This window comes from Drosophila ananassae, chromosome 2R (assembly GCF_017639315.1).
Source record: "Drosophila ananassae strain 14024-0371.13 chromosome 2R, ASM1763931v2, whole genome shotgun sequence".
Classification (NCBI taxonomy): domain Eukaryota; kingdom Metazoa; phylum Arthropoda; class Insecta; order Diptera; family Drosophilidae; genus Drosophila; species Drosophila ananassae.
Window position 1 is genome coordinate 24983829 of NC_057928.1, and position 15744 is coordinate 24999572.

Here is a 15744-nt window from a genome sequence, read left to right on the forward strand (position 1 = left end):
CTAATCCCGTTTCCCGTGCAGCAAGGGCAACTCTTATCGCGTGCCGCGCCACGAGAAGAAGGAGCACCAGCAGCTGTCGCCGGTGAAGAAGCGGGTGAAGGAGAGCTCTCCGCCGCACCAGCAGCGCTACCAGCGCACCGCCCACGTCTCGCCGCAGTACCACACGCACCACAACTGCAACTATGGCAACGGTGGTGGCTACAGCGCCAGTGCAGGATCGGTGGTGGCCTCCTCGGCCGCCTCCGCAAGCAGTGAGTGCAAATGGAACATCACTTCAAGCGAATCCTCTTCGGGATTTCATCTTTTCATGCATTTTATTAAATTCTTTGACTTTGTATTCCTTTCCAGACATTGTGAACGCCAGTTCTTCGAGCTCGCACCACCACCATGCCCCGGTGGCACATGCCCAGCCGTACACCGCCTCCTCGGGCCATCATATCGTGAGCAACTGCAACGCTAGTGGAGGAGCTGCCTACCAGCAGCCACCGGCCCATGCCCACCAGCAGCATCCGCATGCCCAGCCGCATCCTCAGGGATCCCAGCAGCAGCAGCAGCAGCACGTGAAGCAGCCGACGATCACCATCCATGATACGCCCTCGCCGACGGCCGTGATCACGATCTCCGACAGCGAGGATGAGGGCGGCGAGGCAGGAGGAGTCGGGGGAGGAGCCCAGGCGCCGGTGGTGAAGCAGCGGGCGCACGCCCAGTCGCAGACGAGCAGCAGCCTGCTGCAGCATGCGCCGAGCTCCTCGTCCTGCAGCAGGAGCAGCGCCCACCAGCCGCAGCATCCGCAACAGCAGCAGCAGCAGCAGCAGATCACATATGGTAATGCCCAGAATCAGAATCAGAATCAAAGTCAGAATGGGATCCAACTGGGAACAGCCAGCAGCAAGCATAGCAGTAGCCATAGCAGTAACAGTAGCCACAGTAGCAGTAGTCACCACCACCACCACCACAACCACCACCAACACCCTCATCATATGAATCATCTGAATCCGCCTCATCAGCCAGCTCCGAGTGGAAGTGGAACGGGAATGGCATCGGTATCGGCATCGGGATCAGGCTCGCAGCTTCAACAGCATCAGCTTCAGAATCAACCAGCGACGCATCCTCATTACCAAGCCACGTCCACGTCCTCCTCCACTTCTGCTTCCACTTCCAGTCACCATCAGCATCACCCTCATCATTCCACCCCTTCGACTTCCTCCACCTCCACTCAGTTTGGTGGCCCAGTTCCTTGTTCCTCTCAGTCCCAGTCCCAGTCCCAGTCCCAATCCCAGTCCCAATCCCAGACCCAAGCCCAAGCCCAGTCTCAATCGCATCTCAGTCGCCATAAGCCATCGCACGTCCAGCTAGTAATTCCATGCGTAACCGTAGGTGACCACGATCCGGAGGACGCCCGTCGCCGCCATCATGCTGCCGCCGCAGCCGCCGTGGGAAGTCCCAAGCACCATCATCAGCATCAGCCAGCTCCGCAGCACCAGCCAGCGCCGCAACAACAGCCAGCACCACCGGCACCCCAACAGCAGTACCAGCCACAGCCGCCGCCGCAGCAGGTGATCACCCAGCCGCAGCCGAACATCAAGTACGAGCCGGGGCAGTCGCAGAAGAAGCGCATCCTGGCCATGGCCCAGAGCGAGTGTGGCTACCAGCCGCAAGTGCCGGCCAGCCAGCCGCCATCCTCGGCAAGCTTGCCACACATTCCCACGAAGCAGGAGCCGGCCGAATTCTACTCGGAGTATGGAGCTGCGGTTCCACCGCCCCAGCAATTGGACACGAAACGGTCCTCATGGGCGCCCACATCTTCGGGATCCGGTGCCCCGCCGCTGGCCCATCCGAAACGAGAGGCCCCATCGGCCGCTCCGATCAGCTATGTGGCACCGTCGGTGGCGCCACCGATGGCCCACTCCAAGAGCAGCTCGGCCTCCTCGTCGTCGTCGATTAGTGCGGCGGCTGCAGCAGCGGCTGCTGCAGCTGCAGCGGCAGCGGCCAGCGTGGGTCCCCCGTCGTGGGGAGCCCCCCAAGTCTATCGGCAGCCGTCGCAACCGCCGGCTAGTGTAGGAGCTCCGGGCACTGGTCAGCCACCGCCACCGACAACGGCCCCGCATCCGCACCATCACACCGCCCACGGGCATCACCACCACCAGGCGGGCACTCCGCTTGGCGGCTCACCATCCTCCACAGCTGCGGCCCTGTTGCAGCCGGACATCTACGCTCAGGGCGACATGTATCGCCGACCCACAGTGTTTGTTTCGCAGGCTGCCCCGAGCTATGCCTACGCCAACCGGGCTGTGGTGGCGCCACCACCGGCCCACAACAGCTCCAGTCGTCAGGTGAGTGGACGTCATGACTTCTTTACCAGACACCTCTTAAATATGTGAAAATTACAGGTTATACCATCGCATCCGTTGCCGGCGCACATCCAGATTCCCACCCAGTACAGCCAGTTTGGACCGCTGAGTCCAGCCCAGGTAGCCGCCAGCAAACACGCGGCGCACTTTGCGCCCACCAACATATGGTATGGGGCTGAGTAGGGAGCTGACGAAGGGAGACATAGCGAGTGAGGGCGAGGGGCACAGCGGCGATGATGATAGAGACGAGGAAGTGCAGCATCCGAGCAACCTAGCACCCAGATCCAACCAACCACACCCACACCACCACAACCACAGTACTGTTATGATCTTGGGCAAGAGACCGATTAAATGATGATGATTCAACGCTCGAGTGAGTCGAAAATGCCGGGATGCCGAGCTGAAGGCGTTTCACATTTAACTCTTATATTCCATGTCTGATAAGTGGCACAGGACTAATGTTGATCCTTTGCTTGTCCTCTTTCCCCAGATCGTTTGTGGCCTCGGCCGAGGGAGTTGACCACGTAGATCTTAGCCAGGAGATGCAACAGACACAACAGCAACTGCAACTAACCCAATGCTGGTGGTTCATGCTCCTCATGCAACAGACCATCATCCACAACAGCAGCATGCTGCAGACAGGCGGCGACAGCCCAGGAGCATCAGGAGCACCAGGAGCAGAAGCAGCAACAACCACATCCACATCCATTTCCTCATCCGCATCTACGCCGGCAACACGTCATGTTCCTGGCAGAAATAGAAAATCCAAACGCCACCAATAAGCCATCCGGATCCCTCAACCTCGTCGCTAGAGTTCTCAGTTTTTTTTCATTGGGAAAATTTTTGTTGGATCCTGCGGGGGATCCTTCTAGGATTTCTATACTATTATTATTTTATTATTTTTTTTTTAAATAATAATAAATGTAAAGCACTCTACACGCAGCTGGGTGTAAAGTGCTCAGGCTAATATATTGTCGAGTTGTGTGGCATGCAACACCACAACAACCTCTCACTACAACAGACACACAACACACACACTACACACACACAGACAGCTATAGCTTCACGTTTTTCTATATATATCCTTATATGCAAGTTAGAGGCATATTCAAAGTGTTTTTTCTCTTCGAACCGAAAGAGTTTCATTATATTGTGTGTTGTGTATTTTATTGGTAACTTCTACATAATATTCTCTATATATACACCATATATATATTATACATTATATACATGCATATGTAAAACTATTATTATGAATACTATATATCAACCCCGAAGAAGGAGGAGAATAACTTTAAGGCTAAGTGGCACGCCGGCAGCTGCGATTAGTGTGGCGAGTGGCCAGTAGGAGCAAGCTTAGAAATTCCTTAGACTCTTAGCAAGTACCTCAGACGAAACAAAAAATAACAAACTAAAAAGATAAAAGTTAAATGAGTAAAAGTAATAACTAATATGAGCAGACAACAGCCACTCCAAAAGCAAGAAACAAACAAATGTTATGCAATTTGCCTTTAAAAACAAAATTATATAAGGATAAAGGATAAATGATAAAGGATAAAAGATAATGGTTAATGGTTAATAAAGGAAGCATGATTAGATGGAAATAACTACAGAACTACAACAAAAATTGAATACCGCAACAACCTTACTAGCAAGCAGCAAGCAAATAAAATAGATAACCCTAGGAGTAGGAGATATCAACAAAGTAACCTAACAATTACATAGCTCATAGCTCATAGATTATAGAAGGATAGAAGTATAGAAGGATATGGGAGGAAGGTTTTTTTACACACACTCTTAACACACTCATAGGAATAACCGCAAACAATATACAAAATACAAATACTGATACGACAAAAACAATTAACAAATTAACAATTCTAAATCTAAACTAAGTTTAAAGAGCAACAAACAAATAATTATAGGATCAATTGTACATAAATATTATATTACGGAAAGTGATGAAGATACTAGTGGAGTCTAATATTGTAACTAAACGGAGCGAACCGATTTTAGATCAGCAATTATGTCAGCATAGCACATCTGCTTGATTTCTATTTTATTATCTTGTCTATATGTCTTATCTTATTTGTGTAATCCCCAAAAACACCCTATACCCGACACCGATACAGACTCCCAGAAACTCAGCGTTTTTTAGTTATTCTTTCGACTAGAGAGGCGCTTGAGAAAGTTTACTAAAGTACAAAAACCAAACAAAATAAAAAGCAATTTAGCAGTAACAGACCCTTTTAGGCTTTTAAAACACACAAACACCCTCTTTCAAATCATTTTTTAGGCTTCTAAGCATTTTTTTTCGTTTTAAACACGATTTTAGGAGTTCTTTTGTCCAGATTGTGGCCGTTGAGCCGCGAAGGAGAAGGTCCTTGTGTAAATATATGCAATAGAATGCTATTTCGATATGTACAAACCTGGCTTACTTTACAAACGTACACCCACAAAAATCCTATATACATATATGAATATAAACTAAATCTTGTTAAATAGGTTTCCTAAAGTATTTCGTAGTTAGACTTAACTTCGCGCCTATCCGCGCTTAAATTAATCGAAACAGCAACTAATTTTTTTCGTTCTCTTAGAGGGTGGCACTTCCTATCCTATACAGATATACTGATGAAACAGATATACATTTAATCGGCTAAGGCTAAGGGTAAGATAGTCCCACCCATCTCCGACCCTTCCTAGTTCAGCTGTGCCCACTAAAACAGAAAACAAAAACGATGAATAAAAAAATAACAATTTCGGGATGGATTAAGTCCGACGGAAAAGGATCTAGCATGTAATTATTGTGATGTAGTTTTTAACAAGCGGAAATCTGAGAAATTGAAAAGCGTTTTTTTGTCAGTCGTCGTCGTTGTCGAGGCGACAAATTATATAGAAATACCTAAAACTATGATTACATACGAGTAATATATATATAACAATAGCTAACCAAGTGCGATACGGATACGGAATATGCATCTATATGTTAACTAATTAGCGTGCAGGATTCAATAGCGATAACGTCGTTTTTTTTAACCAAGTAAATAACATTTTTAAAATCCGATTACGAGAATACACTTTTTATAGTTTTGAAAATGAAAGGATAAAAGGGGGGAGCTAGTAGGGCGTATTTAAGAAACGTTAGTGTTGTGAATATATACGAGTACATACAAAAATGGAAATGAAAATGAAAATGAAAAAAAAACATACATATATAGTATGCCTAGATCTAGATGTGGTACGAATATTTTTTGTGTAAAAAAACAATAAATGGCAACCAGTAGCTAACAATGGTAAAAAAACAATAAACGAAAATCAAGAACAGCTCGGCAAATTTTTTGGGGGCTCTCGAAGCCCTACCTAATAGTTAATAGACATATGCATAGATGTATTCAACAAGAGTTCTTTTTTTATAGAAATTTTATGGACCATTCAAAACTAAAAATAAAACTAAAATATATAATTAAATAAGCATGAATATTGAATAAAATTTTGTGTAATCAGTTTAGAGCGTACATATGTGTCGACGGAAGAGTTTGCGATTCTTGTGTTTTATTTTTTTTATTATTTTATGAAAGCAAGGGTTCCTGAAACCTATTTTAATTCGATTTTAATTGAACTGGAGCATCTCGTCCACTATCGGATGTATATCTATATGCTAAAATAAAAACTTTCTTCTTCACTTTCTACTCAGTGTTTAGGAGCAAAAAAAAAAAAAAAATAAATATAAAATTAAAAAAGGCATAAAAACGAGAAAAACAAATCAAGAACGCTTTAAATGTAACAAAAACGAAACGTTAATAGACTTATGAAAACAACAAAACAAACAAATTAAATTTATATTAAACAAAACAACAAATTACATTTATATTTAATAACAAAAGTGGAGAAACAAATTAAACCTATTATTAAACACACTCACACTGGCAAAAAGATTGAAGTTGGTCCTTTTGTGGTCCTTTGATGGAGAATTTGTATTTAAAGTAAAGAAGGAACTTGGAGGTATAGATCGTGAGATCCACATCTAAGATACGTATATATTTAAATGAGGAAACGTTTTAACTGTGTAGCCTTAATATTTGTACTCGTCGTCCTCTCAATTTCCAACAAAAAATTTAAAAAAAATACAATGAATAAGAAAGCAAGCACTTCTGTGTAATTATATAATAATTATATTATAGAGCTAGAGAGCTAGAGAGCTACAGCGGATGCTGTTTTGGTGTTTACTACAATATTTCTTATGTACTTGTTTATTCGATACTAAGGATGAGTTGCCTTTACTTTACTATTTTAACACTTACCCTATAATTTTGACTATATTTTAATGAATTACTTTTAGTTTCGTGTTTTCTTCGCTTGGACCTTTTTTTTAAAACCATAAATATACCATGTATAATGGAACATAGCCACATAAACCCTATGCATACATAATTACCAGATTTATAAATATATGCTTATATTTACTTATGTCTTACAACTTGCAAAAAAAAAATCGTAAATATATTACAAACAGATTTAAATGAAATTTTTGTTTTATTATGATTTGGTTTTTTTTTTCTATTTATTATTTAATTGAAAATAAGGAGCTGATGAGGATGAAAGGACAACAACAACAACAAATACAACATATATCCCACCAAATTACAAAAGGAGTAAATAATTTTAATGTTTAAAAGATTAACAAATTAAACAAATTAGTGAATGAACTTAATGAATAATTACTGTGCAATAATATCGAATAGCCATTGTGCGGCAAACAATATAATTTAGTGGTAAAAAAAATACAAAAAAGAGGCTAGCTTCAGCTAATTTAGATTTTAGATTTAGTTCAAGACCAACCAGGTTTCTGCAGATTATAGATTGATTTCGCACGCCACCCTTGAACCACCACCACCACCCCACAATGTTGTTTGATTGACCAACAAATTAATGAGCTTTTACCGATTGAAAAAAAGGATATATATTTTGTTTTGCATTTAACAAAACAGAGCTGGCGCAAGCACGCACGACTTAATACAATTAAACTTAAAGTTACAGAAATCGAAAATTGAGAAATTGAACAGAAATTACAGAAAGGAGACATCGAGGAGACAGTGCAGACCAGTGGGGCGTTGACAAACAAGATTGATAAGAACCCGTCCATAATTAGATTTCTTTCGTTTTGAGCTGGACCTGAAACACACGCACTTCGGACAGCTGGAACGAGATCCAAAACAATTAGCAAGGTCCGGACTCCGGAACCATAGCGCTCTCCAACTTAGCATAATAATACCGAATAAAACCGCAAAAATAACTGATAACGCCGTTTAGTAGGCCGTTTAGTAATTAATTAAAATATTGACATAATCTTCGTGTTTCCTTCACTTGAAGAACTTTCTAAAAAGCAACTCTCTCTCTTAACAATTTGTGGTTCGGATTGAAATTAGATGTTTTTAATACACACGCCCAAGCGTATATATTACCACAGATAAATCTATGATTATATATATACAATATATGCGGATATATATATATATATATTTTATTAAATACAAAATTATTTCCTAGAAAATGAAGACGCCGAAATCTTAAACGATAACCGAAATGTTGATGTGTGAAATTTATAAGACTAGCATATTTCCTACCTAAAAAAGAAGAAAGAAAACCAAAATAACAAAAAAAAAAAAAACAGACAACAATATACGTTATATATATTATATACACGATTATGATAACTATCAGCTAGAGCTGAGATCATACTCATAGACATATAAACGCATAGACATATACATACATACATATATACATTGATACATACGGCTAACGGTAAAGATATTGAATTTAAAATGATTGTACCTTTTTGCTGATTTCTGAACAAGAAGCGAGATATGTAAAATGTAAAAATTAGTAGTCATTGGGTGATGCAAACGTAATCGAAACAATATATGTTTTAATAAATCAGAGAGAGCACTTTTATGGGATTTGCTTTTTATATACGACATATACGATATATATATTATATATACATAAATAGAGGTACTTAGAGGAGGATCGGCAAATGCATATAGCGGATTGGATAGCGAATAGCCACTTGTGCAGTTTCAAATTAAAGAATTTAAATATTTTTATATACGACTCGAATAGAGGCTACAGAATATCCATATACAGATATATATGTATAGCGAAAATAGCAGTTAGAGGCCAGGCTTTGCATTCGATTCAAATGTGAAATGCGGAGAAGTAAACCAAAGACGGATAATCAAAGAGCACGCACACCTCAGATACAGATACATTTACACACATTTTCACCCCAAAAATCACACACTCCACACCAATATTAGGATATAGAGTTTGTTTTTTTGCGTGGGCACCAAGTCATATTCATATGTACGAACCTTGACCCTAGCACCTGTAGAGGTAACCTCTCTACCTAAGATTACGATAACGAGTCCCCGACCTCAGATGATTGATTAAGGGAACCTCAGATTTGGGTTAGACACAACGAATTGCCGGGCGATGTGGAACCAGAAACTCCTGTCCCAACAATGAAACCCGCAACAAATTAATGTTTTTCGATCGTCAACGAAGAGATGTGACCTTGACCCGTCGTCTAGATGTGACAATTTGAATTTGTGTCGTCAGAGTCTGCTCACCAACACTTAACAAAAAATGAATCACCAACAACTCACCAACACTGGAAGCGAAGTCTTCACAAAATCACCTTATACTCGAACTAATCACAAAATATTGAATCACAAACATGAAACATATTCAGTAATTAGCGAAAGTCTTCATAAATATATCATCATATATTCCATCAGCTCACCAACACCTAATTGCATAAAACAAAGAATATAATTCCAATTAATCACCCACACCAATCTTTCTAATCGTACTAATCGTACTAATCGTCTTTTTGTATTCTAAACGTATCTCTATGAATGTGTACTGAATGTTTTTACTTGGTGTCCTCTCTAATTTAGGCATAAGGAACTCAAAATCGAAATTGAAAATTAAAAAAACGGAAACGGAAATTCAAACTTATATCAAAAACCAAGCACACCGATACATTTAGCATTGTACTTGATAAGCTATCGAGATATTAGCGTTTAGCTGTATGCAAATCAAAACAAATATATATATATGTATATCTTATATATATCGATATCTTAATCGGATGTGCGTACCTTTTCGAGGGGCCCCGAAACTGGATAGGAGGCCAGAAAACTTATCGAATATATCGAAGTAATCGTAGCCATAGCTTAGCGACTAAATTGAATTGTCTCGAGACCAAAAAAGCAAAGCAAAACCAATCGAAATGAAAGTAAATGAAACAATGAGCCGCAACATTTGTATTTATGTATAGAGTTCCCTCCCTAACCAACAGATACAACCTATAACAATCGATTTCCGATTTCAACAGATTTAGGCAGCAATTATGCTAGAAACCAAGACAAAGATGATGGATAATGGATTAACTCAAGTTATATCGTCAAGTTAGTGGCAGTGTAAACGCATCTAGATAATTGATAGATATTATTAAGAACTTTTGACTTTTATGGCTGTTTAGAGATTTTATAATACGTCTATATCGATATAGAAATTATATACACACCTACATAAATGAGATAAATAGATACAAGAAACATTTTCGTAAATTATTTACATATTCAGACAAACACTCTCGAAACACTCGACACAAAATCTTTGTCCTGAGGGGATTTGTCCTCCTGATTGATTTTCGGCTAATTCTGGCTTAAATAACCCCGGATCCCCAAACCCCATTTTCAAAACAAACAAAAAACAATACAATTTAAGGGAATTTTCGGGGGGCCGGGGATTGTCTCTCTGTAGCAAATAGAGAAAAACAAATCGAACATTGTGAAATTTAGTGTCTTTACACTTTAAAGAGAAAATATATACAAAAAACGGATTAATTAAGAATTGTGAATGTAGATCGCCTATAGCTAAGCATCACTCGACACAGATACAAATACAGATACACCACTCACAGATACGGATGCATACAAATTATGATAATTACATACTCTCGTACATAGGCCTAAAAGGATAAAAGGATGTAGTAATCTACAACAAACACAACAAACAATTACAAATAAATGTCTATATATAAAGCGAACACGATTATGTACACGCGAAAGTGTAAATCATTATATACTTAACTGTATTTGTGTATATGGAAACAAACGCTATCAAAGTAAACAAAAATTATAAAAAATATACAAAACGAAAGAACGACAAAAAAAAAGAAAGAGAAAAGAAAAACGACAAACAAATAACAAATACAAAACACAAGATTATCAAAAGAAAACAAGTCTTTTTATGGGTGAATATTATTTGAATACTTCCCTTTTGCTAATCGGTCCGATCGAGGCTTATTCTCTTTGAATGTATATTCAAATATTAAGCATACGCCCCATGTCCAACTTTTTCTACTTTACTGTGTTGTTTCTGCTATCGATTCCTTTCCACAAACATTTTTGGCTAATATCTTGGTCCCTTGGCAACAGTTTATTTCAAGTGGTTTCTTAAACAATAAGTTTTAATAATATTAGCATAAAAATAATATAATACCTGGAATAACATTTTTGATCCCTATTTTTCAAATTTATTGATGGGACCCCTTCCAAAATCCGTATTCCCCATATGGGGCCACTAGCTATCCCCATATCTCGGCCAATTCTCATCCGATCCTCAAGCGGGATACCTTTAAAGAATCGTAGTTTGATTCCCTTTCAATCCTCATCAAAATCCTGAAACAAAATTTTTGATCCCTATTTTTCAAAATTTTCTCATGGGATCCCTTCCAAAATCCGTATTTCCCATATGGGGCCACTAGCTATCCCCATATCTCGGCCAATTCTCATCTGATCCTCAAGCGGGATACCTTAAAAGAATCGTGCTTTGATTTCCTTTCAATCCTCATCAAAATCCTGAAACAAAATTTTTTATCCCTATTTTTCAAATTTTTTTGATGGGATCCCTTCCAAAATCCGTATTCCCCATATGGGGCCACTAGCGATACCCATATCTCGGCCAATTCTCATCCGATCCTCAAGCGGGATACCTTTAAAGAATCGTAGTTTGATTCCCTTTCAATCCTCATCAAAATCCTGAAACAAAATTTTTGATCCCTATTTTTCAAATTTGTTGATGGGACCCCTTCCAAAATCTGTATTCCCCATATGGGGCCACTAGCTATCCCTATATCTCGGCCAATTCTCATCCGATCCTCAAGCGGGATACCTCCAAAGAATCGTAGTTCGATTCCCTTTCAATCCTCATCAAAATCCTGAAACAAAATTTTTGATCCCTATTTTTCAAATTTTTCTGATGGGATCCCTTCCAAAATCCGTATTCCCCATATGGGGCCACTAGCGATACCCATATCTCGGCCAATTCTCATCCGATCCTCAAGCGGGATACCTTAAAAGAATCGTGGTTTGATTTCCTTTCAATCCTCATCAAAATCCTGAAACAAAATTTTTGATCCCTATTTTTCAAAATTTTCTCATGGGATCCCTTCCAAAATCCGTATTTCCCATATGGGGCAGTAGCTAGTGAGCTATCCCCATATCTCGGCCAATTCTCATCCGATCCTCGAGCGGGATACCTTAAAAGAATCGTAGTTCGATTCCCTTGCAATCCTTATCAAAATCCTGAAACAACATTTTTGATCCCTATTTTTCAAATTTTTTTGATGGGATCCCTTCCAAAATCCGTATTCCCCATATGGGGCCACTAGCTGTCCCTATATCTCGGCCAATTCTCATCCGATCCTCAAGCGGGATACCTTTAAAGAATCATAGTTCGATTCCCTTTCAATCCCCATCAAAATCCTGAAACAAAATTTTTGATCCCTATTTTTCAAATTTGTTGATGGGACCCCTTCCAAAATCTGTATTCCCCATATGGGGCCACTAGCTATCCCTATATCTCGGCCAATTCTCATCCGATCCTCAAGCGGGATACCTCCAAAGAATCGTAGTTCGATTCCCTTTCAATCCTCATCAAAATCCTGAAACAAAATTTTTGATCCCTATTTTTCAAATTTTTCTGATGGGATCCCTTCCAAAATCCGTATTCCCCATATGGGGCCACTAGCGATACCCATATCTCGGCCAATTCTCATCCGATCCTCAAGCGGGATACCTTAAAAGAATCGTGGTTTGATTTCCTTTCAATCCTCATCAAAATCCTGAAACAAAATTTTTGATCCCTATTTTTCAAAATTTTCTCATGGGATCCCTTCCAAAATCCGTATTTCCCATATGGGGCAGTAGCTAGTGAGCTATCCCCATATCTCGGCCAATTCTCATCCGATCCTCGAGCGGGATACCTTAAAAGAATCGTAGTTCGATTCCCTTGCAATCCTTATCAAAATCCTGAAACAACATTTTTGATCCCTATTTTTCAAATTTTTCTGATGGGATCCCTTCCAAAATCCGTATTTCCCATATGGGGCCACTAGCTATCCCCATATCTCGGCCAATTCTCATCCGATCCTCAAGCGGGATACCTTAAAAGAATCGTGCTTTGATTTCCTTTCAATCCTGATGAAAATCCTGAAACAAAATTTTGAAAAAAAAAAATGATCCCTATTTTTCAAATTTTTTGATGGGACCCCTTCCAAAATCTGTATTCCCCATATGGGGCCACTAGCTATCCCTATATCTCGGCCAATTCTCATCCGATCCTCAAGCGGGATACCTCAAAAGAATCGTAGTTAGATTCCCTTTCAATCCTCATCAAAATCCTGAAACAAAATTTTTGATCCCTATTTTTCAAATTTTTCTGATGGGACCCCTTCCAAAATCCGTATTCCCCATATGGGGTCACTAGCTTAAAGGTGCATAAAAAGATCATTATTCGGCCAAAATGGGTGTCTTGCTTAGTTTCACATATACCATATATGTAGCCGACATATAATATTATATAAGTTAGAATTTGTTTTTGTTTTCAATTCAATTTTTTTGATTCCAAAATATGGCTTGCTTTTTGGAAAGTTCTTAATACGTTGATTTTTTTGCTTAGTCTAGTAGTTACACTAAACTAGTAGTTACACCATAAAAATCATAGAAGCTCTGGCCGTCCTGTCAGTAATTTCATTGGGTCGGAACTGGAACAGCCGCTGTTATATCAGTCGGCTAAATTCCAAAATCCCCTTCGGGCGCTCCTTGACATTCAGATTTAAATTCCTCCCCGAACAGTTGCCCTAAAGTGCGGTCGCATCAGTGATTATACGCCCCCAGATCCCCAGTCTCGTATCGAGGGAAGAACCATCCAATCATCGATCCCATTGCATCCGAGTGAGAGATAGAGCGAGATACCAGAGTGAGTAGCTGGAGAAGATTAAAGAGGCTAGACCTTGTGATGGCGATGGCTCACCACTCGTTCCTTAAGTTAATTATGGGCCAGACGCTATCAGAACCGGTTACCACGAAGGACTCGGCCTGCTGCTCCAATGCTAGCTTCCGTGTGGGCTCTAGCTGCATGCAGGGATGGCGTGTGGAAATGGAGGACGCACACACCCACATCCTCTCCCTGCCAGACGAGCCGCAGGCGTCGTTTTTCGCTGTCTACGATGGTCATGGTGGAGCATCGGTGGCCAAGTTTGCGGGAAAGAATATGCACAAGTTTGTGACTCAACGACCGGAGTACCGCGAGGACACCGCCATGGCACTCAAGAAGGCCTTTCTCGACTTCGACCGCGAGATCCTGATGAATGGTACCTGGAATGACCAGGTGGCTGGGTCCACTGCCGTGGTGGTTTTGATTCGAGAGCGGCGACTGTATTGCGCCAATGCCGGTGATTCCCGGGCCATTGCCTGCATCTCCGGCTCGGTTCAGGCCCTCTCTGTGGATCACAAGCCCACCGATGAGGCCGAGACGAGGCGAATCCTTGCCGGCGGCGGTTGGGTGGAGTTCAATCGGGTTAATGGGAACCTGGCACTTTCCCGGGCCCTCGGTGATTTCATGTACAAGAAGAATTCGCACAAGCGAGCCGAGGATCAAATCGTGACCGCAGATCCGGACGTACAAGTCCGCGACATCACCGAGGACTGGGAGTTCGTTGTGCTGGCCTGCGACGGCATCTGGGATGTGATGTCCAATGCCGAGGTGTGTCAGTTCGTGCGCAGTCGCATCGCCGCTGGCGTTTTGCCGCCGGAGCGGATCTGCGAAGAGTTGATGAGCGCCTGCCTGGCGTCCGACGTACAGCTTAGCGGTCTGGGTGGCGATAATATGACCGTGATCCTTGTCTGCTTCCTACACAACAAAAGCTACGAGGATCTGGTTGTCCGTTGTGGCGGCGCACGAAAGCCACCGATGGAAAGTGCCGGCGACATCAAGGATCATCCGACCAGCATGAGGCTGGCGTCGACCTCGGCCTCCGCCTCCCGGTTGGGGATGACGGCTCTGTCTATCCTTGATGGCGATTCCCAGCGGAAGAACGCCTAACCGTTTCAAATCATTTTCATTTTGAAGTTTTTTTATGTTGAATGACATTTTTCGGCCCCGAAACATTTTGCACCAGATTTTGCACCAGATCCGTAAATTTCACCAAATGACAGTTTAAATTCTTAGTCCACACATATCTGTGTTCTTTCGACATTTTTTTTAGTCATCTTGCAATGCAAAAAATTTAATAAATTGTTTTCCAAAAATCAAGTGAAAATTTTAATTTTCATTTTACTGTAAAATTATGACTTGCAAACTTGAAAAATAAACATTCGTTCCGTCCCAGGAAATCGGAAAATCATTATCTATTATTACTTTTGGGAAAAGTGCCCATCGTTCCCGAGTTCCAAATAAAAAGTATATTGATTTTTTACTTTCGGGATCGGTGGATCTCTCGTTTAATTCGAATAAATGTGCAAATCTCTATAATACAGACTAAAGCTACGTACAAGTATACGTGTGTATATATATCTTTAAGGTGTATATGGTAAGTACGAGAATATAAAGGTGGGCATGGGACTGATCGCCCCTGCATCTATATAATCGATATATCTTTGGTGTGTTTAGCCGTAGAATGGAGCCGAGTTGTGGGGTTTTGCGAAATGCAGTGAGTGTGCCTGGCTCTCAACTAAATAGATGTAAAGTGCTATATATAATATATATGTAAGTCTAATGATTTGTTCGATCGAGTAAAATATATATAGAAGTATACAGATAGGGGTTATGTCAATTATTGCACCACATGCGGCCGTAAAGTGCTTAAAATAACGTCACGCACAGATCGGAGATGGGGGGCATCTCGGAAGATCCCGAGATCCCCCGTCTCCCGTCAAGTGTGCGCCAATTTTAAAGATATAGACTAGAATATCTCTCGTGTTTTGGAACGATTTCCGTGCCGGAAGCAGGAAGTCGCCACCAATGCCTTAATGCGAAG

The 15744-nt window shown here is 41.3% G+C and overlaps 2 protein-coding genes across 4 annotated transcripts in view; both read left to right on the top strand.

Annotated features, from left to right (window-relative positions):
- LOC6507387 (homeodomain-interacting protein kinase 2) overlaps nucleotides 1-6876 on the top strand; it is a 42810-nt gene extending 35934 nt beyond the window's left edge. For 2 of the 3 annotated variants that reach the window (XM_001956072.4, XM_044714540.1), the window contains 5 exons: nucleotides 22-251; nucleotides 349-825; nucleotides 1378-2333; nucleotides 2391-2724; nucleotides 2842-6876. In XM_001956072.4, the coding sequence (XP_001956108.1) occupies nucleotides 22-251; nucleotides 349-825; nucleotides 1378-2333; nucleotides 2391-2534 (1807 nt within the window). In that variant the 3' untranslated portion in view covers nucleotides 2535-2724; nucleotides 2842-6876. Of the gene's footprint in view, nucleotides 1-21; nucleotides 252-348; nucleotides 2334-2390; nucleotides 2725-2841 lie in introns of all 3 variants that reach the window. The other variant, XM_044714538.1, reaches the window with a different exon arrangement.
- A 6560-nt stretch (nucleotides 6877-13436) lies between these two features.
- Nucleotides 13437-15108, top strand: LOC6507388 (probable protein phosphatase 2C T23F11.1). The gene is made up of 2 exons (XM_014909721.3): nucleotides 13437-13685; nucleotides 13755-15108. The coding sequence occupies exon 2, from the start codon at nucleotides 13761-13763 to the stop codon at nucleotides 14808-14810; it is 1050 nt and encodes a 349-aa protein (XP_014765207.1). The 5' UTR covers nucleotides 13437-13685; nucleotides 13755-13760; the 3' UTR covers nucleotides 14811-15108.
- Nucleotides 15109-15744: the final 636 nt, after the last annotated feature.